The 25127-nt window shown below is 42.7% G+C and overlaps 1 protein-coding gene across 3 annotated transcripts in view; it reads left to right on the top strand.

Annotated features, from left to right (window-relative positions):
- The window catches only part of ccdc30 (coiled-coil domain containing 30), a 34679-nt gene that overhangs the window by 705 nt on the left and 8847 nt on the right, over window positions 1-25127 (top strand). The window contains exons 2-26 of one of the 3 annotated variants that reach the window (XR_009797085.1): window positions 12-205; window positions 1884-2066; window positions 2987-3107; window positions 4606-4796; window positions 6776-6850; window positions 7261-7417; window positions 7592-7663; window positions 8558-8673; window positions 8746-8870; window positions 8945-9137; window positions 9334-9432; window positions 11125-11253; window positions 11342-11479; window positions 13373-13551; window positions 13669-13903; window positions 14208-14378; window positions 14490-14699; window positions 16685-16842; window positions 16921-17065; window positions 17921-18042; window positions 18920-19061; window positions 19135-19271; window positions 19421-19538; window positions 19642-19728; window positions 19823-19866. Coding sequence is in view for 2 of the 3 variants with exons in the window: in XM_061834709.1 (XP_061690693.1) it covers window positions 191-205; window positions 1884-2066; window positions 2987-3107; window positions 4606-4796; window positions 6776-6850; window positions 7261-7417; window positions 7592-7663; window positions 8558-8673; window positions 8746-8870; window positions 8945-9137; window positions 9334-9432; window positions 11125-11253; window positions 11342-11479; window positions 13373-13551; window positions 13669-13903; window positions 14208-14378; window positions 14490-14699; window positions 16685-16842; window positions 16921-17065; window positions 17921-18042; window positions 18920-19061; window positions 19135-19271; window positions 19421-19538; window positions 19679-19728; window positions 19823-20018 (3477 nt within the window). In the remaining variant the exon portion in view is untranslated. Of the gene's footprint in view, window positions 1-11; window positions 206-1883; window positions 2067-2986; window positions 3108-4605; window positions 4797-6775; window positions 6851-7260; window positions 7418-7591; window positions 7664-8557; window positions 8674-8745; window positions 8871-8944; window positions 9138-9333; window positions 9433-11124; window positions 11254-11341; window positions 11480-13372; window positions 13552-13668; window positions 13904-14207; window positions 14379-14489; window positions 14700-16684; window positions 16843-16920; window positions 17066-17920; window positions 18043-18919; window positions 19062-19134; window positions 19272-19420; window positions 19539-19641; window positions 19729-19822; window positions 25073-25127 lie in introns of those variants that run through there. The other 2 variants (XM_061834709.1, XM_061834703.1) reach the window with 2 other exon arrangements.

Below are 25127 nucleotides of genomic sequence, written 5' to 3'. Positions count from 1 at the left end.
ATCCTCAACAGCAATGATGGAGCAGAAGAGAAATCGAGACGATAACTTTGGTACATGATATCTGATTGACATGTGAGGGCAAATCGGAGTCTTGAACCTTGAATTATCACCCCCCCCCCGCCCCATCATCCAACCACAGAAGTCAAGCTATCACTGCCAGATGCTTCTCCATCCAACTTAATGAGTCATTATGGACCGCAACGAGGTAAAAAGTTCAACTGCTGATAGACTTGTTTTTAACAGCCTCCACACGGTTTTACTTCTGTAACGTTTGTTTTAATGCATGTGAAGTGTACCTGCTTCCTACTTTTAAAATGTTATCGGCAGTCACATAAATGTGTGATTAAATATTTAAATCTTATTTTTGGTCACTGTAGTAATCAGATTGCTTCCCCAGTAAATGTTATCTTGTCATTTGGCTCCTTCCCCCAGTTCAGTGTCATTTGTGTAGTGTAGTACAGCAAGCCCCTGATATCTGAAGACAACTTGTGACTGTATACAGCATGTCACTGGCCACTTGTGGAGCCTCATACGTGGCCAGCTTGAGTTACACAGCGTCTGAAGTACAGTATTGAGTTCACTGACAAGTGTTTAGTTGGCACACGATTCTGAAATTGTAGTCATCGCCAATGTACTCCCACAAGGCGCTAGCTCTGGAGTAAATCCCGACTGTTGTGATTGATACAGTGAATACTGCCAGTTCCCCCCCCACACCCCTCCAAAAAAAAGGGAAAAAAATTGGAAATGCTTATACTGCTTATATCAAACTCATTTTTGTCACGGTCACATTGTAGTCATGGTTTTCCTCAGAGGAAATGACTGCTATGACTGTGAATCCATACAAATTTTTAATCGCCTCATCACATTTACAAAAATTTATGAACTAGTTTTGGAATCGGAAATCAAAGGGGAATGGGGTTTTTCAACTATGGTTGGTGTTTGGTAACACAAAATTGCTTGTAATATCTCGGCGTTATAATATATTTTATGACCATTTGAAATGTTGGTGCGAACTTTAACAAGAATCATGGAAGTTGACGCACATGATTTGCCTTCACGGGCCACATAAAACCATGTGGCGGGCCGGTTCCAGCCCCTGGTTTGACACCTGTGGCCTATATTAATAGTTTAAAACCACAGATCGCCAACTTTTTTGAAACCAAGAGTGGCTTCTTTGGTATTAATTAATTCACAGGGCTACCACCAGACAAAGAGAGTCTGGATAAATCACCTAAGCATACTTAATGACATCAATTACTACTTTCCTATAAGCAATGGATTTGGTTGCACCTCGACATTATTGAAATACAAACACTGCAAATCGTGATTTTTTTTTTCTTTCTTCACCAAATAGCCAAAGATTCCATTGTGATTCCACAGAAAAAAATGTTAAATTTGTGAATTGCCAACTACAGATATGCTGAGTTTTCTGTACTGTATATATAAATCACACACACAGATACGACTGAGTAGACCAGATGGTCATTCATGAGAACACCTCAGCTCCTATCTGTCATCGTTTTTTTCAGCACAGTGGTCAACCACTTAGAGCGTCTGCCTCATGGTTCTGAGGGCCGGGGTTCAAATACTGGCCCACCAAGTGTGGAGTTTGCATGTTCTCCCCATGGCCACGTGGGTTTCCTCACATATCCCAGAAACATGCATTGATTAAAAACGCTAAATTGCCCATAGGTGTGAATGTGTGTGAGAAAGGTTGTCAGTTTATTTGTGCCCTGAAATTGTCTGGCAACCTGTTCAGGCTGTACCCCACCTCCTTCCCAAAAATTTCTGGGATAGGCTCCAGCATTCATGTGACCGTTGTTAGGAGAAGCGGCTTGAAAGAAAGAATCCTGAAAAATGGGCTTCCTGCTCTGGGTCTTTAGGTACAGACAGAGCTGGACCAGATTTCCTTGTGGCTCCAGGAGGACGGCTTGCCTCCAGGGGCCAGTCCAGATGAGCGCCAGCACCACCTCTGGCGGAGGCTCCTCGACACTGAAGCGGAGCTGCAGCTGTCTGCTCGGGAGCTGCATTCTTTGCGCTCCCAGCAGGCCGTTGAGATGAAGGAGGTGAGACTCTTTAGAAATTATTGCACAAACGATGAAAGGGAAGACCCTTGCAATTTATTCCAATTTTTAAACAAACGTTGTGCCAGTCCACTGCTACCTCTACCAATGTTCACGTGTGAGTGTGTGTGTGTGTGTGTGTGTGTGTGTGTGTGTGCGCATGCCCGTAAAAGGATGATAAATTGGCTGCACTGTAATATGAGCAGTTGTGGTATTGATTTTATTCACTTTTACACGGGCAAGTTTCTGTCATGTTACTCAACCAAGTGTATTCCCAATTCAGATTCGTTTATTCGAGCACAATTTTGAGATTAGAATTTTTTTTTTTCGCTGTCTGTCTTAATTTTTACACATTATATACATACATTTATTTGTTTCTCCTCACTTTTTTTGTTTTCAGAAGAAAAAAAAATCTAAAAATGAAAATAATAAATGGTAAATAATCTAATTATAATGAATAGATATTTATACTTCTGTTGGATTTTTTTTTTTTTAAAGAAAAGGTGGTTACCTTTGCTTGTAGACCAAAGTGTGTCATAACTAAAAAAAATAAGGATAATGTGACCAGGGTCAAAACAGTTCTGAATCCCAAATTTATGCAATGCAATAAAACTGATCAAATGTAAAATTCCTTTTGTTTTTAATGGGCCAAATTTACAACCATGGAACTCTTTGTCAGACGGAAGCTGTTTTGCTGAAAAGGCTGTGAAGTCAAACAAATGTTTCCATTTAACAACAACTATGGATGATCTTGTAGTTTTGTAGTGTACGTATTTCGGATCTTTTGTTTCTGTGACTGAATGAACATGTTCTCCTTTTCGGAGACAACTACTAAATCATTTCATTTGGTGAAAACCTTTGGTGGATTTGTGCTTTTCTTGCGCTCTCTTTTGACTTTTTCAATTTGTCTTTTTGCCTGTTAGATGGACAGCTATGTAGCACACATCCGTGGGCTGCTGCAACAGCGTGAATGTGTGACTGCTAGCTATGAAAGAGACAATGAAAAACTCCAACAAGAGCTGCTCCACATCAGACAGCAACAAGGTGAGACTCTTTGAGTGAACATACAGTGCAGGCCACTCCTCACAAAGAGTTAAGGATATTCAACTTGCAGGTGGAATTTCAGGATGAACCTTAAAAGTACTATAATCTTTTTGAGTTCACCTTAAAGGTCAAGTGTCATCTCTATAAACATTCAAAAATAGATATTGTAATGAAAAATACATATATTATTCACTTCAATGTCTATACGAAAAAATAAATATGAGCGGAGAGCAGATCATCCATGCGCAAAGTTGTGGAAATGTCATTCGATGACATCCAAGTGGTCGCCATATTGGCTGTTTGTGACGTCACCTTGACAGTCATCATTGAAAACACGCGGTGGACCCTACTGTGGGAGACGAACACGCCCCTTCTGACACGGAAATTCTTTTCGGAGAACATCACACAACCGAGTGAATTTACAGGGGCAATATTACATTATTGTTTTGAGCCATATTCAGAGGATATGGGATCACGGCCAAAATGCCTCCCCGTCAGATCCACTTCCGCGGCTCGTCGCAGCCGGCCGGTGTGGCTCATTTTCGGCGCCGAGGTGGCTTATCATGGAGCTAAGATGGGCTGCTTTAGGACATTATTCATAGCCACCGCAGTATGCGATGAACAACACCGTCGAGCCAGGGCGCTTCACGGCGCTGTCGTCGCACGTGGCTGAGTGCGCCATTGTCGGCAGCGTTCTTCAGAGCCACCGCCATCCACGAGCCCAAAGGCCGCGCGAGGCGACGCAGCAGCCTTCGCCGGTGAGCCCAACGGCGTCTGATGTGCACATCAACACATTTAGCACGCCTGTCATGCGTACGCCGATCTTTTGTTACATTATGAGAGATGAATTACGTGGTTCGTCCAAACTATTATTTATTTTTAGTAGCTGTATACACACTGACCTGTCATTTGGAACCCTTGAAGCTCTCGTCTATTGCACCCATGCAAATCATTTTTCACGACGAACCGGGTCACTTGCAAACTTATGAATGGTAAATCCATCCTCCTTAGTGTTCAAGCAGTGTCCAGCAATGCAACGAGCCGGCATTTTGGCTAACACGAAGGAACAACGAGCTACCTTTCCGGAGGTAAAACTAATACAAACAAACGAGTCCACTTGAGGGCAGTCCCGGCATGTACGTCACTTCCTGCTTCTTCTCAAAAACAAATCCCTTCAGAGGATTTTCATGGCAGGAGTTACAAAAAGCCATATACGTCAAAATCATGTTTTGTGGTGAAAAAACGCATGGGTCCATGTCGGCTGCTGTTTTTTCATTAATAACATACTAAAAATCATGCATTTCATGACAGTGGCCCTTTAATTTGTCGTTATATCTAAATCAGTTGTTCAACTATTATACTACTACTATCTTGGCATAATTTATATTTTTTAACAATGATTTGAAGGGCAAAATAAAAAACGTGATGCATTTTTGACCGAAAAGTATCTGTTCTGAGTCCCATTTCTCAGTCCTGTGCTGCAAAACCTGTCTTCTAGAGATTCAGAGCAAGGAGTTGGCAGAGATGCTAGCACAGGAAGATCTTGGGGAGATGGGTTTGAGCAGCCCCAGTGAGCAGGTGGCTTACCTGTTGGTGGAGAGGGCAACACTGCTGGAGAGGCTTGAGGCTGCCGAGAGGAGGCTTGAGAGCCACAGCTTGTCTGGCATCATAAGGGATGTTCCCATCCAGGTGAAGAACACACAAGTTCTGCTTCTGGGCTATATATTTAGTGACTTCTGTTACATTGTTGCTACGGACTAAAAAATAATTATCGTCAGCTTGTTCTTATGGTGCGTAATACATAGATCCAAATCAGTTACTTTTATTCATTTAATTAAACGTACTAAGCAATGGAGCGATGTTACAGATTATTGTCAGGTTTACGCAGCCTTTTGCTTAGTCAGGGCCAACTTCTTCAGGGACATGGTCAGTGACGTGTCCTGTGATATAGCGTCCGGTGATAGCCAGGCTCACGCAACCCAGGATATTTAAAGTAAAATTTCTCAAGGAAGGAAGACAAGAGGAACTTCTTGCTCGCGAGGAGAATGTGAGCTGTGTCTCTTTCACAATCGCCAACCTGCTCTGCCCACATCTCCACGAATCCTTTTTATTCCTTAGCGCGGTCCACATCACAACAAAGCAAACATGACAAACAAAGCAACTGTGAAAAAAATACCCAATGTGAATCTTTGCAACGTCTTCATCATCCTCTCGAGATTGTCAGTCTTTATGTTGTCTGCTGCATCCCTGTCTGGTGTTTCTGCGGCACCCAATGTAACTTGATTGCATCACATTGTTTAAGCACATCATAGCAAAAGTTTCCATGGCACCCAATGGTTCTCTTGAATGCATCACATTAAGCAAAGAAGCATTAAAAACAACCAAGAGAGCAAATATGAGATGACTTTATATCCAATTAATCCAACATTATGTCACAACACAGAATGATCTAAATTCAAATTCAGAAATAGACAATAAAAACAGAAAAATGTTGTACTTAATGTTTTCATGGTGGATGCATATGGGATTAATGTCAAGTAGGTAATAGTGAAACAAAAAGATTATCTTAGTCAATTCTTTTCCAAAATGAGAGTCCCTCCTACAATGTTTTTTGTCACGTTTTCATCCCTTTGCATGTCTTATAATAGCAGCACTAATTAGAATACAGTATGGGTGGCTTGAGGATAAAAAATAAGAAATGTTGGAACCAGATGTAATTTCCTTATCATCCCCATGACGTCCATTCAGATTGAAACATTTCTTTTTTATTATTCCATTATCTATGAACCCAGATTTTTATTCCTCACTTCATTTCTTTCATTTAGCAAGCTGCCTAGTATTACGGAACATCCGTGTTTTGTTCCGGAAATCACTGAACGTTGACACTTTATGGCGGCAACACTGGTTGCTCTGGATATTGGACAAAAAAAAAAATCCAGTGTGACATTACCAGTACATCCAAATTTTGAACAGCTGCTTGGTGCATGCTACTTTGTATACGTTCTCGGCTATCAAGCCGCGGAAGCGCAAGTTGTCTTCTGATGTGAAAGCAATGTCAGTCATCTTCGCCTCCATGGTAGTAAATAAGATACACTTTTTTTACCACGTTTCTTGCTAAAGTGTCACAAAGAAAGGATGAGGAGTGCATAGCCAAAGATGATGTCAAAGCCATTCTGAAATAAGTGATTTGGGGATACAGAACAGTTGTCATGTAGGTCTGGCTAGAACCCCATTTTCGCAAAGGGTATCCAACTTTACAGGGGAATTAGTAAGTGTTTAGAGATATACTGTAAATGGAAAATACATGTCCAGGATGGACGTCATGTCCGATCTAGAAATGAATTAGTTATGTCGCTGCACAGTTGGAGACACTAAATTGCCCTTAGGTGCTACTGTGAGTTTGAGTGGTTGTTTAAATGTACCCTGTGATTAGCTAGCAACCAGTTTAAGGTGTATCCCGCCTCCTGCCAGCAGGTCCATGACCCTAATGAGGATAAGCGGTTGATCTCCTGATTAGTATGTACATGCATACGTCACCTGAACTTACCTGCTCCGCTGGTTAAAGAAATTAACTTGGGCTGCCCTTAGCCTTCATTTGTCATTTTCTAGTCTTATCGTTATTTATTGTTTTCTTTGCTGTTGCACACTGGCCTTTTCTCTCTCATCAGGGTTCATCTCAGACTCCATGGAAGAAGCTGTTTGGGATGCGCAGGTCTGCTCAGAACAAAAACAATATTACCCCTGTAGGTTCCCCCTCTAAACTAAACTAACTCAACTAACAAATTGTGTATGGGATTTTAAAACAACCATGCGAACAGCAGTTTATGTGGCTTCTTTCAGTTTGATATTGCTTGTTACTGCTGGTACCTGCATGACCCACAGTAATGGTTTTCTCACTAAAATGTCCTTGTGAATTATTTTTCAAGTGATGGGAGATGACTGGCACATCACACTTGCCAGCATGAGAACTGTTTTTTTGTTGCACTTTTATATACAACATGGTCTCAGGTCGCCCTCACTTTACGGATGTGCAGCGATGACGAGCTGAACTCCCTCTTCAAAACGCATGTCTCTGACAACACCCGCTTTATCACCTCCCCAGCCTCCTGTGCAACCCCCACTCGTCATTAATGCCACTCTCATCCGACAACAGGCTCACAGTGAGGAGCTGTCCCATGAGCAACATGAACGGCGGCGGCTGGAGCGTGACTTGGAGGAGGCATCGAGCAGGCTGGAGATGGCTCATCAGGAAATCCGAAGGCTTAACAATGAGCTGGATGTGACCAAAAGCAACAGCCTTGATCCTTGTGGTGTGTTGCAAATATTCCATGTGCACCCCCCAATGAACAGCAGGTCAACATGTTGGGATGTTCCTGCTCCTGTGTAGTCGTACTTTAGTAACGTTACATTTATCTCCAGATTGTTTGTATGTCCAACTAGTTTGTCGACAGGTATATACCCATCTAGATCAAATATTTTCTCAGGGTCTGAGCTTCAGGAAACACTCGAAGAACTAGATGTTCTGAAGAAAGAAGTGGACAAACTGAAACAGTGCGGTGAGATTGTGAACATTTTGTGATTGGCATTGTGCTTCCAATGCGAGATGAGCCTTTACACTTAAGTATGTTTGTCATCGATATGGTGCTAAATTGTTTGATATTGTACCCTTTTTTTCATGGCAATTTACGATTGTTTCATGTCAGTGTTACCAGATTGCAAACAGTTTTTTTTCAGGGAGGGATGGGTGTTTGTTTTCTTTTTGTAAAAAAAAAAAAAAAAAAAAACAAGTGTTACAAAATTAGTAAAATATGAATACGAGATGTGTTAGAAATTGTCCAGGCCTGTTGTCACAATCAATGTATTTCAAATCCAAAACGATAAGTTTTCCCCTTCAAAGTAATCTCCCTAGCATCAGACCCACTTTCCAGCATTCTCTGCCATGCCTTCATGCACAGCTGGAAGGATTCTTCAATCATCATGGCCATCTTGATGCAGCCACGTTTTCAAAACAGGTCCCCTTGATCACCCCCATGAGCTCGGAAAAGGGGAAAAACAATCACAGCTCTTGTTTGGGTTTATAGATTTGCTCCAGCAGAGGCAATGTTCTTCTTGGCCAGGAACTCTTGGCTGCTCTGAGCATTGTAAGCAAGTGCGTTGTCAGGGTGAAGCATCAACAGTATGTCCTCCCGCAAATGCCACAGGATCTCTTTGTAGACGTGCTGGTTGATTATCTGGCTTGCATTGATTTGATTTTTTTTTTTTTTTTTTGGGGGGGGGGGGGGGGAATTGTTCTGGTTTCAAATCCGAGTTCCGTGACACCAGTCCTGAATTTTTCTGACACACCTTTACACAGTATATAAACAGCATTAAAAGGTAAATCATGGAATGAAAACAAAAACATTGGTTTACTTTAAGTACCCTTAGTGTGTTGATGTAATTCGTTTTGTCAGATATGATGAAGCTGCAGCGAGCCAAAGAGCAAAGCGACAGGCTAGATGCTGACAACAGAAGTCTGAGGGAGAGAGTGCGCTCTTTAGAGTCCGAGAAGAAAACCCTTCTTGAGCAGGTCGGTATTATTGTACATTAAAAGTCCATTTATGTTCAGATTATACAGCATTTTACTGCTGTGTTTCCCCAGCTGGAAACAAAGGATATAGACCAAGATGCTTCCCTGAAAGAGGATGAGAGGCAAAACAACAATTGCAGTGAACTACAGAACATGTCTGGCCTTTCAACGAAAGAACCTGATTCAACTCACAAACGGTGAACATGAAGTCTTAAACAACTGCTTCTTGGTCAGTAGTAATATACTGACTCATCCTGTCATTCTATATCAGCTGTCATGCAAGGATCGAGGACAGACTTGTTCAGGTGAGGGAGCTGGAGCGTCAACTCCAAAGGCAACGCAAGGAACAGCAGGAGCTGGAAGAGAGGAATGAGGAGCTGGAGGCTTTGCTCGGTGAGGCCCAGAATGCCAGCAAGGAAGAGAGGGTTCGCCATGACGGAGAACTGGAGGGACTACATCGCCGGGTAATGATCAACATTGAACCCCCCCCAGTGAATTTTACTGGGGGATGCCCATTTAGAATTTTGTCAGAGAAGGGAGAATTAGTATGTTTACCTTCCATCAACTAATGTGAGACCTTGATTTCAAGAGAGAGTTATGGTTGGAGTTTAGGGCAGTCTCCTTTTAGTGCTCAGTAATACATGTGAACTGATAATGCAGATCAAAAACCTTGAGGGAGAGATGAAGAAGCAGGAGGCCCAAGAAAAGCTGTTAAAGAATGGAGAAGAGGTCAAAACCACAGAGTCCTTCTTACAGCTGGTAAGAAACTTCATGTTGGCATACCATAATTTAAATACTGTACATGAGAACCAGCCTCATTGATCGATTTAAAGCCCAACTGTCATCCCTATAAACATTCTAAAATAGCTATTGTAATGAAAAATACATATAACATTATTCACTTCAATGTCCATACGTAAAAATAAATGTGAGCGGAGAGCGCGTCATCCATGCGCAAAGCTGCAGACGTGTCATTCTACGAGATCCAAGTGGTCACCATATTGGCTGCATCCTCTGTGACATCACCCGGACATTCGCCAATGAAAACACGCGGTGCACCCTAACTATAGGAGACGAACACGCCCCTTCTGACACGGAAGCTCTTTTCGAAAAGGACAATACCACATAACCGAGTGAAGTTACCGGGGCAATATTACACTATTGTTTCAAGCCCTCGGGGCAAGATTACACTATTGTTTCGAGCCATATTCAGATGATATGCAATCACGGCCAAACCGCATCCCCGTCTGATCCACTTTCACGGTGGAGAGCAGCCATCGCGGCTCATTGCAGCCGGCCGGTGTGGCTTATGCCGGAGCCGAGCCGTACTGCTTTAGGGGGATGTACATAGACCCCGCAGTATGATGAACAACACAGTCAGCCGGGGAGCTTTACTGCGGGCACGCAGCTGAGTGACGCATTCTCAGCTGGGTTCTTCAGAGCCACCCTCGTCCACAAAGCCCAAGGCGCAGCCTTCACAGAAGTTGTGACCACTGAACGCGGCGCCTCGCTGTGGTGGCATATAATGGAGCCGAGGTGTGCTGCTTTTAGAGGGTTGTTCACAGCCACCGCAGTACGCGGATAGATAGATAGACAGACAGAGAGTCAGACAGACAGACAGACAGGCATTGGTTGTTGTTTTTGCTAGGACACATTTACAGAAAGTGTCAGGCATCGTTGATCGAAAATTGTGGAAAGTGTCAAAAAATGCCCCACCAGTGGCGGGGCTGTGAGCTCGCTCGCCGGAGCTCGGGGACTCCTCGCCATTCCGCCCGAAGAACCATCTGAATATTCAACATTAATTACAGCCACAGGTTCAAATCTGTATGGAAGTATTCCTTCGTCTTCCCGATCAACCAATACTGCTATTTCTTCATCAGGTGAGTATAAATCTGAGAAATCAGCGCTGGGCATAATGGTGTCCCATGTAATTGAGCCTTTGGTGCGGCACCTCATGCGTCATATCCGTGCACGTAGGTCATGTGACTCGCCAAAATGGTGGCGTCCCTGAAAATTCGTAATTGCCGATAAAAAAATCTTCTGAAAACACCATTAAATGAGAGAATTAACATTACATTGTCAAGATACAGAACATATCACACAACATATTGGATACATTGTTGATCCAAACCACAGGAATTTCCCTTTAAAAAAAAAAAAAAAAATCCCAGTCCCAAAATCATAGAGGTCTCTCCACCTCATCCCAACACAAGTTCATTGAAGGGAATGGCGTCTGACGAGTAAAAGCGATGAGCTGGATTATAATTGCAGACACCACGAAACTGATAATGTCAAGCTTCCGTTCTTGCATAAAGTTATGGAAACTGTCCCTGGATTGAATCAAGGTGTGATTCTCAATTATCATTCAGGTGACAATGTAGTATAGAAAAGGTGAGGTGCGTGATAAGACTAAAACAAATGCAACATGCTCCTTTCTCACTTTATATCAAGCACCTACGGGACAGCGGCCCGGAGAGAATGGCTCTGCTGGAAGCTCGTCTGACTGAGGAGAAGGACTGGAGGAAACAACTGGAGCTGGACCTCAGCGTTGCTCAGGCTGCTTTGAAAAAAGATAAGGAGGTATTGCGCATTACATGGCTCCATTGCATGTGTTGCTTTGCTCTCAATAAAAGTTGAAACTGAAACAACCAATCTTAATTTACCCAAGGCTTTGCAGATTGGTGAGAGAGAGCTAAAGAAACTGAGACTTGAAGTTAACAGTCTCCAAACTGAATGTCAACAGGGGAAAACTCTCATTAAGGGGCTCAACCAAGTCAAGGGAGAAAAGGTGGTTCTGGAGGAGAAGGTTTGTCAGCTGTTATCTTTGTTCACAACAGTTATCAGAGTATAATTATTGTGATTGTGAACTGCAGTCAAACACCCAACTTCATTGCCCATCTTTTCAGGTAGTTGCATGAGTAAAGCATAACCACTTTGTTGGCTCTTCCTGCAGTTGAATTTTAGAAACTATCAAAGAACAGGACTGAGATATCGTTCTATGCTAACCTTTTGCATACTAGTTTATCATTGACTACATACAAGAGTCTTCTAAAACAATCAAATCAGGATCTATATTTAATAAATTACACTATATTGCGAAAATATTCGCCCCCCCCCCCCTTGAACTTTTCAACCTTTCGCCACATTTTAGGCTTCAAATATAAAGATATAAAATTAAAATTTTTTGTCAAGAGTCAACAACAAGTTGGACACACCCGTGAAGTGAAATGAAATTTATTGGATATTTTAAACTTTTTCAACAAATAATAACCTGAAAAGTGGGACGTGCAATATTATTCGGCCCCCTTGCTTTAATACTTTGTAGCGCCACATTTTGCTGCAATTAGTTGCAAGTCGCTTGGGGTATGTCTCTATCAGTTTTGCACATGGAGAGACTGAAACTCTTGCCTATTCTTCCTAGCAAAACAGCTCGAGCTCAGTGAGGTTGGATGGAGAGCGTTTGTGAACAGCAGTCTTCAGCTCTCCCCACAGATTCTCGATTGGATTCAGGTCTGGACTTTGACTTGGCCCTTCTAACACCTGGATACGTTGATTTGTGAACCATTCCAATGTAGATTTGGCTTTATGTTATGAATTTATGAATGTCCTTTTGGAAGATAAATCTCCATCCCGGTCTCAAGTCTTTTGCAGACTTCAAAAGGTTTTCTTCCAGAATGGTCCTGTATTTGACTCCATTCATCTTCCCATCAATTTGAACCATCTCCCCTGTTCCTGCTGCAGAAAAGCAGGCCCAAACCATGAGGCTGCCACCACCATGTTTGACATGGGGATGGTGTGTTCAGGGTGATGAGCGATGTTGCTTTTACGCCAAACATATCGTTTTGCATTGTGGCCAAAAAGTTTGATTTGTGTGTCTCCCAGGTGGCTTGTGGTAAACTTAAGCGAGACTTCTTATGGATATCTTTGAGAAATGGCATTCTTCTTGCCACTCTTCCATAAAGGCCAGATTTGTGAAGTGCACGACTGATTGTTGTCCTATGGACAGACTCTTCCACCTCAGCTGTAGATTTCTGCAGTTCACCCAGAGTGATGATGGGCCTCTTGGCTTGGCTGCATCTCTGATCAGTCTTCTCTTTGTTCAAGGTGAAAGTTTAGAGGGACGGCCGGGTCTTAGTAGATTTGCAGTGGTCTGATACTCCTTCCATTTCAGTATGATTGCTTGCACAGTGCTCCTTGAGATGTTTAAAGCTTGGGAAATCTTTTTGTATCCAAATCCGGCTTTAATCTTCTCCACAACAGTATCTCGGACCTGCCTGGTGTGTTCCTTGGTTTTCATGATACTCTCTGCACGTTAAGCAGAACCCTGAGACTATCACAGAGCACGTGCATTTATACGGAGACTTGATTACACATAGGTGGATTCTATTTATCATCATCTCTCAACATTGGATCATTCATAGATCCTCACTGAACTTCTGGAGTGAGTTTGCTGCACTGAACATAAAGGGGCCGAATAATACTCCACGCCCCACTTTTCAGTTTAATTGTTAAAAAAATTATAAAATAGCCAATAAATTTTGTTCCACTTCATGACTGTGTTCCACTTGTTGTTGATTCTTGACAAAAAAATGAAAATGTTATATATATATTTGAAGCCTGACATGTGCCGAAAGGTTGAAAAGTTCAAGGGGGCCGAATACTTTCACAAAGCACTGTATGTTGTACTAATGTCTTTCAGTTAGCTCAGATGGAGCGAACTCATTGTCGACTCCAGATTGAGCTGGAGCGTCACAAAGACAATAACCACACTCATACGGACCTGCGGGATAACAGAATACAGGTGGCTCAGCTGCAGGAGTTGGCTGACAGGCTGACCAAAGAACTAAGCAGACTTCAGACAGAACACAACATACTCAGGTGGGTGTCATGACTTCAAAATGCTCAAAGGAAATAAATTGCTGTTCTACGATAGGATAGTCAAAAAAACATTTTGCTGAGCTTTTGTGTTTACCTAACATGTGTTGGCTTTTCCAGAGATGAAATGGCCTCTGAGCAGCAGCAGGCTGCTGATCTACAGGCTAAATTGAGTGACAGTATCCAGAAAAAGCTGGCAGTTGAAGGGCAAAGAGAGAAACTGGAGACTGAGGTGAAACACCTCAATGAACAACTCCAGCAGCATCACTTAGCACTAACCAGCAACCTGAAGTCACCTCAGATAGTGTCAAGTTCTGCTCCAGTGGAAAAATCCACAGAGAAATGCTTGGATGAGGTAATGTTTCCTCAATTTCACCCAAAATTCCACATCATCTTATATATGTTGATGCACTAGTTGTAATGGAAGGTTCATATCTGATCATAAACAGAGCAACAGTACATTGATCCCTGATGTGACCTCCTTTTCGTGTTCTACTATGTTATATGCAGTACTTGATGTTCTCAATGCAATTCCAAAGTTAGGTTTTTATTTTTAAATCATCAGGGATCCCTTTTTATCTTCAATATAATCTTGCTAATAATAAACTGTTTGTGTGGTTTTCATCCGAAGCATTCATGTCTCCTTATTCTTTCATTAGTCTCTGGCCGTAGTCCAGCATCAGAGGGTAGAAGAAGCTAAACATTTGAAGCAGGACCTGCAAAGAGTACAGACCCTTTTCACCTCAGCAGAACGAGAACTGCGTTATGAAAAGGAGAAGAACATGGATCTGAAGAGGCACAATACCCTGCTGGACAATGAAAAACTTAAGGTTGTTTTTGTATTTGTTGGACATCTATTTTTTTTTAAATTAAACTGTAAATTTTTGGAGGGATGAGTAACATGTTCAAGGAAATGTGGCTAATAAAATCCCCTCTTTTAGCTTTCTGCAGAGCTGAACCAGGTGCAGACCAAGTTGGCCCAGGTGCAGCAAAGTCTTCACACTCAGATTACAAGTTCAGAACGTCAGGAGCAAAAAATCAGGGAGCTGGAGCTGGAGCTGGCACGCCACTTAGCCAATCGCAGCGTTGCCAGCAGTCTGCAAGAGGAGTTGGAGGCTGAGAGGGCACAGGTCATTACTGCTGACAAAAAGGTCAGGACACACAAATGTTGCATTTTGGTTCCAGTGTTGGATGATTGGATCACTAAATTTTAGGGAAAATGGTAATTGTCCTGTTCATCACCATTACCATCTCTTTTCAAATGTAGTGTTTTATTTATTTATTCATTTTACAGTTGTAAAATAATAATAATATAGAAATTAGATCACTTTGAAATGACTACGAGAACATTAGTCTGCTGCAATCACAATTGTGCAAAGGGTGCAAAGACGTCATGAAATGTATGCAGTTTAAAGTGACTAGTAGTGCAATAATCTGAAACAATGTCAACTGTGCAATGGTACAGATGCTTCTCAGGGACGTGAGGGCCAGTATTGGTCAACAACAGATATACAAGAAGTGCAGAGTGGCAAAACTACTACATTGAGTGCACAATTAATGTATAATTGGCCGGACAGAGGTGGTACAACAATTTCAATACAAAATTGGCACCATGTTACAATGGAATTGTAATTTAATTGTTAAAGAAGATAATAACAAGGGGGAAGAAATTGTTGGAATGTCTACTTATTACTTATTACTACGATGGAAGAACCCAGGACTGTTTCGATGACTGCTGTATAAAACTGCCTCAACAGCTCCTGTGCCAGGCCGAGCTTCCCCAGAATCCGCAGGAAGTACCAGTCGCTCACATTTGAAAAAAATAGGTGTGGTCAGTCATGCCCGCAGATATAAAGTTACGGGTGTGTGTTCTATTTGTAATTATGAGTGTACCCCTTTTAGACCAGAGGGGGCGGTGTCAGGTAAACAAGCAAGTAGAAGTAGGCTGAGCAGCAGCTCGTTTTTAAAGACTGTGTGCTTCCCTGTTTAAAAAAAAAAAAAAAAACGTCAGGTTGTGTGGTTCACTGCGCTGTATTGGTTTTCATGTGCGCTGAGAGCGTGCGACAATTGCGCATTGGGGGAGCATAGATGGAACATTGATTACACAAAATAAGCGACGTCTTTCAAAATCTATGTATTTCTACTCGTAAATTTTACGCGTGTGATTTTTCGTGCTTGACTGCGCAGATTTATGAGTGCGATTGCATGTGCGCCCGTCAAATCACAGTGACAGAAGTACATCCTCTCATCCACTTCAACACCTGAGAGACTGTAACAGCAATGAACTTGAAGGTTGATGCAGAGCAGTTGGAGCGTGGTAGGTGCAGCTGTGGCGAAGGACGCCTCGTGAAGTCCACTATCTTCTCTACAGCTCACAACTCCAGCCGGTCCATTTTCTGTCGGTACGCAGACCCATCACCATCTTTAATGTGGCCAATGAGAGTGGTGTCATCTGTAAACTTCAGAAATTTGATAACTTGGTGTGTTGAAGTGCAGTTATTTGTGTAGAGAGAAGAGCAGCGGTGAAGGGACACATCCTTGGGGCGCTCCAGTACTGGTTGTGCCTGTATGTGGCTAGGGTGGTATTCCCCAGCCTCAGCTCCTGTCTCTTGCCCATCGAGAAGCTGTGAATCCACACTGAGCTGGAGAAGCTTGGAGGATTGGGTTTCGGGCATGATGGTGTTGAATGCAGAGCTAAAATCCTTGAACAGGATCCTCATGTAGGACCCCGCACCATCGAGGTGTTTTAGGATGATGCACAGTTCCATTTTGACTGTGAATGTGAAGGTTTTTCGGGGACTGAGATGATGGTGGAAAGTTTGAAACAGCATGGTACTTCACACAGTTGCAGAGATCTTGAAGATCTGTGTGAAGACTGGAGTGAGCTGGTCCGCACAGACTTTCACGCAGGATAGGGACACAAGGTGTGGGTCTACCTCGTTGTTAATCTTTTGTTGTTTGATGATCCGTCTCATCCCCTGTTAGTGGATGATCAACGAAGGATGGGCCGCCTCTCTTTAAAGTATATTGTAGTGTTGTTATTAGCAAAAAAGCTTATTTGATATGGTGTTTTTAATACTATTTTGCGTTGACAGTAAGTAGCGTTGGTCTGTTCTCAGTTGTGTTGTAACGACAGGTGCTGGAGCTGCAAAAGCAGCTCAAGACAACCCAGCACCAGCTGCGCATTGAGGAAGCTCGGGCCTGTGAGAGGAGCCGTCTAGAAAGAGACAGCAAGGATCTAGCTGACACCTTGTCCTCCCTGAAAGCACAGCAGCAGGAGGACCAGATTAAAAGGTCATAACAAAGTCCAGAAATGCTTTCTCAAGGTCCACATTGAACCTGACCTGTGACACCCTAACCTTTCTTTTTCAGGAAGCTCGTAGAGCAGCGCGAGGAGGAGCTCCAGCACCAGGTACGTTCCTTGAGGTTGAAGGAGGCGACGCTCACCAGTACCAATGCCGAACTCGGCCACCGAGCACAACAGCTGGAGGCAGAACTCAACAGGGCCCGAGAGGAGGTATAGAAAGCCTTCGTCCTTTCTTTTTACCATTAAATCACATTCCACACTCGGTAAACCCTCAAAATAACCGTGGTTGAAAAATATTACCTACATTTTAAAAAAGAATATTGTTCCTGTTCATGTTAACGTTTTCCATGTCATGTTTGTTTACCATTTTAACCGATTGCTTATATTCTTTTTATTGTATTGTATGATTTCATTTAACAGTTACTTTGAGTGCCAATCACTAAAATAAATTCATCTTCTACTTATTATTAATATTATTATGATAATTATTATTTTGTTGTCCAAAATGTCACCATAAATGAACAAACTTTGGAGGGATAAGAATAGACAAAGCACTTGTCTAATGCATATTTAATTGAATTTCTTCTGCATTCTCTTATGCCTATACCCTATTAAATAGGTATAAATGACAAGCCCGAACAAGAAAGTGGTTATGACAATGATAGCACCAAAAAATGAAAAGTATTGTCATCAAGTTAAGGCTAAGTTACATAATGGTACAAGTTTGATGCCAGGAAGTAATCCCATTACACTTTTATATTGCAATGTAGTGCCCTTGCAAGTTCTCATTTTGGACTACTTGTTAATGGCTCCCCAAGTATTTGCATCTGGCAGTACTAGTCTCACAAACTGTGACGATGTCAGTCTGTTGCTGATTTTGCCGAAATTCCCTCAAGAGTATTACAGTATATTGTTTGTATGATAATCAAATGTGCTTGAAGCCCATTTAATTGGCTCTTTTAATTCTTTTCTACTGTGTACTGTGCATCCCAGTGAGTCTCCTTAAAGGAAACTGATTTGCATTTTCATCCATTTTAGACTGATAGTAGCTTTTCTGTCTTCCAGATAAGAGATGACCAAGCATCTTGTCGCAGACTAAAGGACGATCTAGTGGCCAGTCAGCTCGAATGTGATAGAATGCAGGGAGAGCTCAAACAGGTTTTCCTGCAACTGAACACCCATGTCAGGTGAGACCAAAATGTTATCACATCGTGGAACATTATGTATTTCTCAGCATGCACATTTTCTCAGCGAAATAAGTTAAAGGGGAAATCCAGTGATTTGCATTAACAATTTATCCAATAGGTCATGTAATATGTACTCTATCTTGACAATGTGATGTTAAATCCTCTCTCATTTAATAGTGTTTTGAGAAGATTTTTATCGACAATTACGAATTTTCAGGGGGGCTGCCATTTTCGCGAGTCACATGACCTACGTGGTCGTAGGTAACGTGGTAACGGTAACGTGTTACGTGCCGTTCCAAACATGAACATAGGACACCATTATACCCAGTTCTGATTTCTCGGATTTATCCTCAACTGATGAAGAAATAGCAGTATTGGTTGATCGTGAAGACAGAGGAATACTTCCATACAGAGTGGCGGAGACTGGCCGAGCGAGCTCCTGGATCGGCGGGGGACGAGCTCATAGCTTCACCGCTCGACGGAGCGAGCTCATCAGACTCCGCCCGAAGAACCATCCGAATATTCAAAATTATGTACAGCCGAGCGGCGGAGCTCGCTTACGGGGGAGCAACCTCATGGCTGCGCTGCTTGGCGGCATTATTTACAGCCAAAGGTTCAAATCGGTATGGAGGTTGTCCTCCGTCTTCCCTATCGGCTGTGCCACTCACGGCTGTGTATGGAAGTATTCATCCATCTTCCCGATCAACTGAGCGGCAGAGAGCTGCTCATGGCTGTGGCGCACACGGATGTATATGGAAGTATTCCTCCGTCTTCTCCATCAACCGATACTGCTATTTCTTCATCCCCTTTAGAGGTTTAAATGAGATTTGCGATGGCAATGCATCCTGTTAATAGATTTTTTTGTGACTCCAACTAGAAAGTACAATGAAAAACAGAATCGACACAAGACCAAACTACATCAGGCCAAACAGGTCTTTCTCCAAGCCACTACAGAGCGGGACAACACCATCCAGAAACTGGAGAACGACTTGGCCCTGGCCGCCAATCTCTCACACAAGGTCAGACCTGACCAGCTTATATGCTTGGCCTTTGTGAATTGTGTAAGGTTTTACAAAAACGCTGACCCCACAGGCAAAGGAGAGCATCCATAATGTGATGGAGGAAAATGAAAAGCTTCTAGAGGAGAGGAGGAAGCTATTGCTGAAGATAAGTGAGGTGGAGGAAACAGGCAACAGTAGCATGAGGACTGCGTCCACCATCCAACATAGGTGTCAGTCTAAATTACACCTTTCAAAAACATTCACAAATTGACCATCCTTATTAATAAAGAGTTTGCCTCCCTTGAAGGGCAGTATTCAATTGATTAGCAGTAATAGTAGTAGTTGAACACGCTCAATGAATGTTGTGCCTTTCCAAGGGTCAACGTCTTGGAGGCAGAAAATGGGCGACTCCAGGATCAAACTCTGAGGCTGTCCAATCAAGTCAGTTCCTTGGAGCGTGCCCTGAGGAACGCCCAGTCATTCAACAGCAATGAGGTAACGCACAACTTTAGTGGTCTAGGTCAACCTCTTGATTGATGAATTGACCAGTAGAAGAGGAACGTCTCAGTACTTTCCAGTGTGTCCCTCTTCTGTTCAGAAAAGCCTTTAACGCATTCATGATGTCAATTGAACAGAATTCCAAGAAAGTTCTTTGTCAAAGCATCCTGCAAGCATCCAATTTAAGGTATGGATGTGAAAGGAGAGGAGATTTTATTGTAATTCTCCCATTTCTATCACTGGATACATTGCGTCACGCCTCTCAACCGTGTGTTCTCCAGCTTCACGTCTGGTTCCTATGACCCCGGGGAGTTGTTGGACGCAGTATCTCACACCAAGTTTGAGCATGTGTCAGACAGCGCTCGACCATCGGTCTCAACGCAGCACCCGTCAGAACAAGGTTACTTGAACGTTGTCTCGCCGCTGTTTCCACCTGACAGTACCCTGAGGAGTCCAACTCGCGGCGGTGATGTGTGAGAGACACCACAAGCTGATGACAAGAAGAGAAAGGGTAAAATCCAAGTGGAATCAAAATACTGTTATAATAATTAGAGTATACTATTATAATGACAAAGGACTTCCTCTGCAGTTTTTAAAAAGTGGTATTAAAATGTTATCTTATTATGTTATGTTAATAGAACAACATAGGATAAAGAACATCAGGCCAGTGAATGTTGAAGTGATGTCTGAGATTTAAAACTGAGCACTTTATTAAGCATTACCGTATGTTTACAATTAGGAAAATGTAGCTTTGAGATTTACATTTGTATCCTTTTCATCCTCAGTTTTGATTATTTTTTTTTTTTTGCCAGTGTTATATTCCATTTTAGCGATAACGTTGTGAACACATTTGCTTTGTAAAAGTCTGTGTAACTCTCCATGCCGTAATATGCACTGATAGGCTAAAATATTCTGATGACCTGCATAATGTTATGATAGCCAATACAAGAGCAGCATCAAATGTTGTGAATTTATTCATGTATAGAGCGTGAATTAAGAATGAATGCATGATTAATAGGGACGAAAACAGCAACTAACTTCCACGTTCGGCAAACATTGAAGTACTTCCGTCCAGTTCAGGGAAACGATGGCAGCCTATCGCAGCTTACGCACTTGTACAAACTTCAAACGTCTACAATTCTTTTTGTTTGACACAAGACGTCTTCAAGAGCTGCCAAAGATGGCAATATCCGATGCTAAGGCTTTGTTCAGTTTACATATTTCATATTTTATAGGTATACACTAAATTATAGTCGTATTAAACTTTAGTCTGAAGACAGCAGCCATAAAGAAAATAACATTTTAGCAAGTTCAGTTTCAAATCATGTCATCAACTTGTAAGTTAGCTGTCGCGGCATACATGGAAGGTTTCCTGACCTGTTTTCTGGGTTTGGTCATGTGACGTTCCGCACGTTGCGGATCAAGAGTATAAGCAGTGTTTCAGCACTTTCTGTCTAATGAGAAAAAGTCGACTTTCAATAAATGATACAAACGTAACCGTAGGCTAGTTTGAATTGACCCTAGTTTGAATCTTCTTCTTTTCCTTTCGGCTTGTCCCGATTAGGAGTCGCCACAGTGTGTCATCTTTTTCCATCTAAGCCTATCTCGTGCATCTTCCTCTCAAACAGCCACAGTCTTCATGTCCTCACTCACCACATCCATCAACCATTTATTTTGTCTTTCTCTCACTCTTTTGCCTGGCAGCTCCATCCTCAGCACCCTTCTACCAATTTCTCACTCTCTCGCCTCTGGACATGTCCAAACCATCGAAGTCTGCTCTCTCGAACCTTCTCCAAAACATCCAACTTTGGCTGTCCCTCTAATGAGCTTATTTCTAATCCTATCCAACCTGCTCACTCCAAGCGAGAACCTCAACATCTTCATTTCTGCTACCTCATGTTCTGCTCCCTGTTGTCTCTTCAGTGCCACCGTTTCTAATTTGTACTTCATGGCCGGCCTCACCGCTGTTTTATAGACTTTGCTCTTCATCCTCGCCGAGACTCTTCTGTCACATAGAACATCAGACACCTTCCGACAACTCTTCAACCCCACTTGGACCCTTTTCTTCACTTCTTTACCACACTCTCCAGTGCTCTGTATTGTTGACCCCAAGTATTTGAAGTCGTCCACCTTCGCTATCTCTTCTCCCTGGAGCTTCACTCTTCCCCCACTGCCCCTCATTCACGCACGTATATTCTGTTTCACTTTGACTAATCTTCATTCCTCTCCTTTCCAGTACGTGCCTCCATCTTTCTAATTGTTCCTCCAACTGCTCCCTGCTTTCACTCCAGATCACAATATCATCGGCAAACATCATGGTCCAAGGGGACTCCAGCCTAACCTCATCTGTCAGCCTATCCATTACTACCGCAAACAGGAAGGCGCTCAGAGTGAATCCCTGATGCAGTCCCACCTCCACCTTAAATTCTTCTGACACACTTACGGCATATCTCACCGCTGTTCTGCTGCCCTCATACATGTCCTGTACTATTCTTACATATTTCTCCGCCACACCAGACTTGCACATCCAGTACCACAGTTCCTCTCTTGGTGCTCTCTAAGTTTACAAAGACACAATGACTCCTTCTGACCTTCTCTGTACTTTTCCACGAGCATCTTCAAGGCAAATAATGCATCTGTGGTACTCTTTCTAGGCATGAAACCATACTGTTGCTCGCATATACTTACTCCTGTCCAGAGTCTAGCCTCCACTACTCTTTCCCATAACTTCATTGTGTGGCTCATCCTCTGTAGTTCCCACAGCTCTGAACATCGCCTTTGTTCTTACAAATGGGAACTAGAACACTTTTTCTCCATTCTTCAGGCATCTTCTCTCCCACTAGTATTCTATTGAATAAGTTGGTCAAAAACTCCACAGCCACCTCAACAAATTGCTTCCATACCTCCACTGGTATGTCATCAGGACCAACTGTCTTTCCATTTCTCATCTTGTTCAGTGCCTTTCTAAATTCCCCCTGACTCATCATTGCCACTTCCTGGTCATTCACGCTTGCCTCTTCTACTCTTCCTTCGCTCCCATTTTCTTCATTCATTAACTTCTCAAAATACTCTTTCTATCTACTTAGCACACTACGGGCACCAGTCATCACATTTCCATCGCTATCCTTAATCACCTTTACTTGCTGCACATCCTTCCCATCTCTATGCCTCTGTCTGGCCAACCTGTAGAGCTCCTTTTCTCCTTCTTTCGTATCCAACCTGGTGTACATGTCGTCATATGCCTCTTGTTTAGCCTTTGCCACCTCTACCTTTGCCCTACGTCGCATCTCAATGTACTCCTTTCACTTCTCCTCAGTCCTCTCCATGGCCCACTTCTTCTTTGCTAATCTCTTTCTTTGGATGACTTCCTGTATTTTAGGGTTCCACCACCAAGTCTCCTTCTCCTCTTTCCTACCAGAAGACGCCCCGAGTACTCTCCTGCCTGCCTCTCTGAATACCTTGGCAGTGGTATTCCAGTTTTCTGGGAGCTCTTCCTGTCCATCGAGAGCCTGTCTCGCCTCTTTCCGAAAGGCCACACAACATTCTTCCTGTCTCAACTCCCACCACCCGATTTTCTGCTCTACCTTTGTCTTCTTAGTCTTCCTACCCGCTACCAGTCATTCTTCACACCACCATCCTATGCTATCGAGCTACACTCTCCCCCACTACAACCTTACAATCAGTGACCTTCAAATTACATCATCTGCACAAAATCTAGTCCAATTGCATGCTTCTGCCTCCGCTCTTGTAGGTCACTCTATGTTCCTGTCTCTTCTGGAAATAAGTGTTCACCATTGCCAATTCTATCCTTTAAGCGAAGTCCACCACCATCTTACCCTCAAAATTCCTTTTGCTGAATGCCGTACTTACCCATCACTTCTTCATCGCCCCTGTTTCCTTCGCCATCATGTCCATTGAAATCTGCACCAATCACAACTCTCTCTCTGACTGGGATGCTCAGGACTTCTTCGTCTAGTTCCTTCCAGAATTTCTCTTTCAACTCTTAAGTCACATCCTACTTGTGGGGCATAGCCGCTAATCACATTATACAATCCACCCTCACTTTCAAATTTCAGCCTCATCACTTGATCTGATACTATTTTCACCACCAATACATTCTTAGCCAGGTCTTCCTTTAGAATAACCCCTACTAAATTTCTCTTGCCATCTACTCCATGGTAAAATAATTTAAACCTTCCACCTAAACTTCTAGCCTTACTCCCTTTCCATCTGCTCTGTTGGATGCACAATATATCAACCTTTCTCCTAATCATCATGTCCACTAACTCCTGAGCTTTTCCAGTCATCGTCCCAACATTCAAAGTCCCTACACACAGCTGTAGATTCTGTGCATTTCTCTTCTTGTTCTGCTGACTAAGCCACTTTCCTCCCCTTTTTGTGCCTTCGACCTACATTATCTGAATTTCTACCTACGCCTAGCAGGTTAACAGTGCCGGGGGGCAGGCGTATTTAGCCCGTGCCACGACCTATCCGTTATGGAATTAGTTTGATGAATGCTCATATATGTTTGGCACAGTTTTACGCCGGATCCCCTTCCTAACGCAACCCTCTGTATTTATCCGGGGTTGGGACCGGCCTACAGGTCGCACAATATTGTGTTCCCCAAAAGGTTACAGATAGTACCGCCTCGTTTGAATACAAACAGAAAACTTTAATCAGCCTTTTGCGGTAGTGGTTCCACTCACGCAGCCAAGGAACTGTTGGTGATTTTGCGTTCCCTTGATCAGGCAAAAGGTTAGTTAACATACACTGTCTCTTGAGGTCCAAGTAGAAGAGCCAAGTGACATGCAGTCTTCTTCAAAGAGGATGGTCTACAAAAGTGTGTCTTGTCACCCACCTCTACCTGAAATTCTGATGAGATAAACAAGGTTACAATACATCATTGACCTTTTTTGTCACAGTGGCGTTGGAGATTCAGGGCGGCCAGCTACAGCACCCTAAACGTAATATTCTGTTTTATTGACTCATTCAGATTGCATTGTATTAATTTAACAATATTTTCCAAATATTTGATGCGGCTCTTTATTGTGCAAGTGGTCATGATGTTGTGGCTGGTTTGTAAATTGAGTACCAGGTTTCTCTCCACTGCTGTCGCCGTTCCAGTATTTGACGCTCTGAGCTCATTATAAACCTTGAAAGAGAAAGTGAAGGTTACATCTTTTATATTTTCTGAGTCTCCCCAGCATGATTTACAGTATTTGGTCATTCCCCGGAGGCTCTGTTAGACGTTATTGCACTTGATCAAGCGCTGAGAGGCCTTTGAACAATCCAATCACCACTTGTAATTATAATTTACAATAGCTATAGAAGAAACGTTTGTCCTAAATGTGCCAAAATAACAAAGTGTGACTTTGTTTTGCTCCTATGTGAAATGGATGAGAAATGGCAGTGTGCACGAAATTCCCCCAAAACTTTGACCATTGTGTTTTTTTTAAAGCTATTTTCATAAATAAAGAACACTAAACGGAAATGTGCTTTTGCATCTTGCACTGCATGCAGACAGTCACTTTTTTGGCGAAATAAGCAGACTGCGTAGAATTTAGGGCAGTGTGTTTATTAAACAAT

Source organism: Syngnathoides biaculeatus, chromosome 2 (assembly GCF_019802595.1).
Source record: "Syngnathoides biaculeatus isolate LvHL_M chromosome 2, ASM1980259v1, whole genome shotgun sequence".
NCBI lineage: Eukaryota > Metazoa > Chordata > Actinopteri > Syngnathiformes > Syngnathidae > Syngnathoides > Syngnathoides biaculeatus.
The sequence above is the reverse complement of the archived record's forward strand: the minus strand, read 5'-3'. Positions and strand labels throughout refer to the sequence as shown.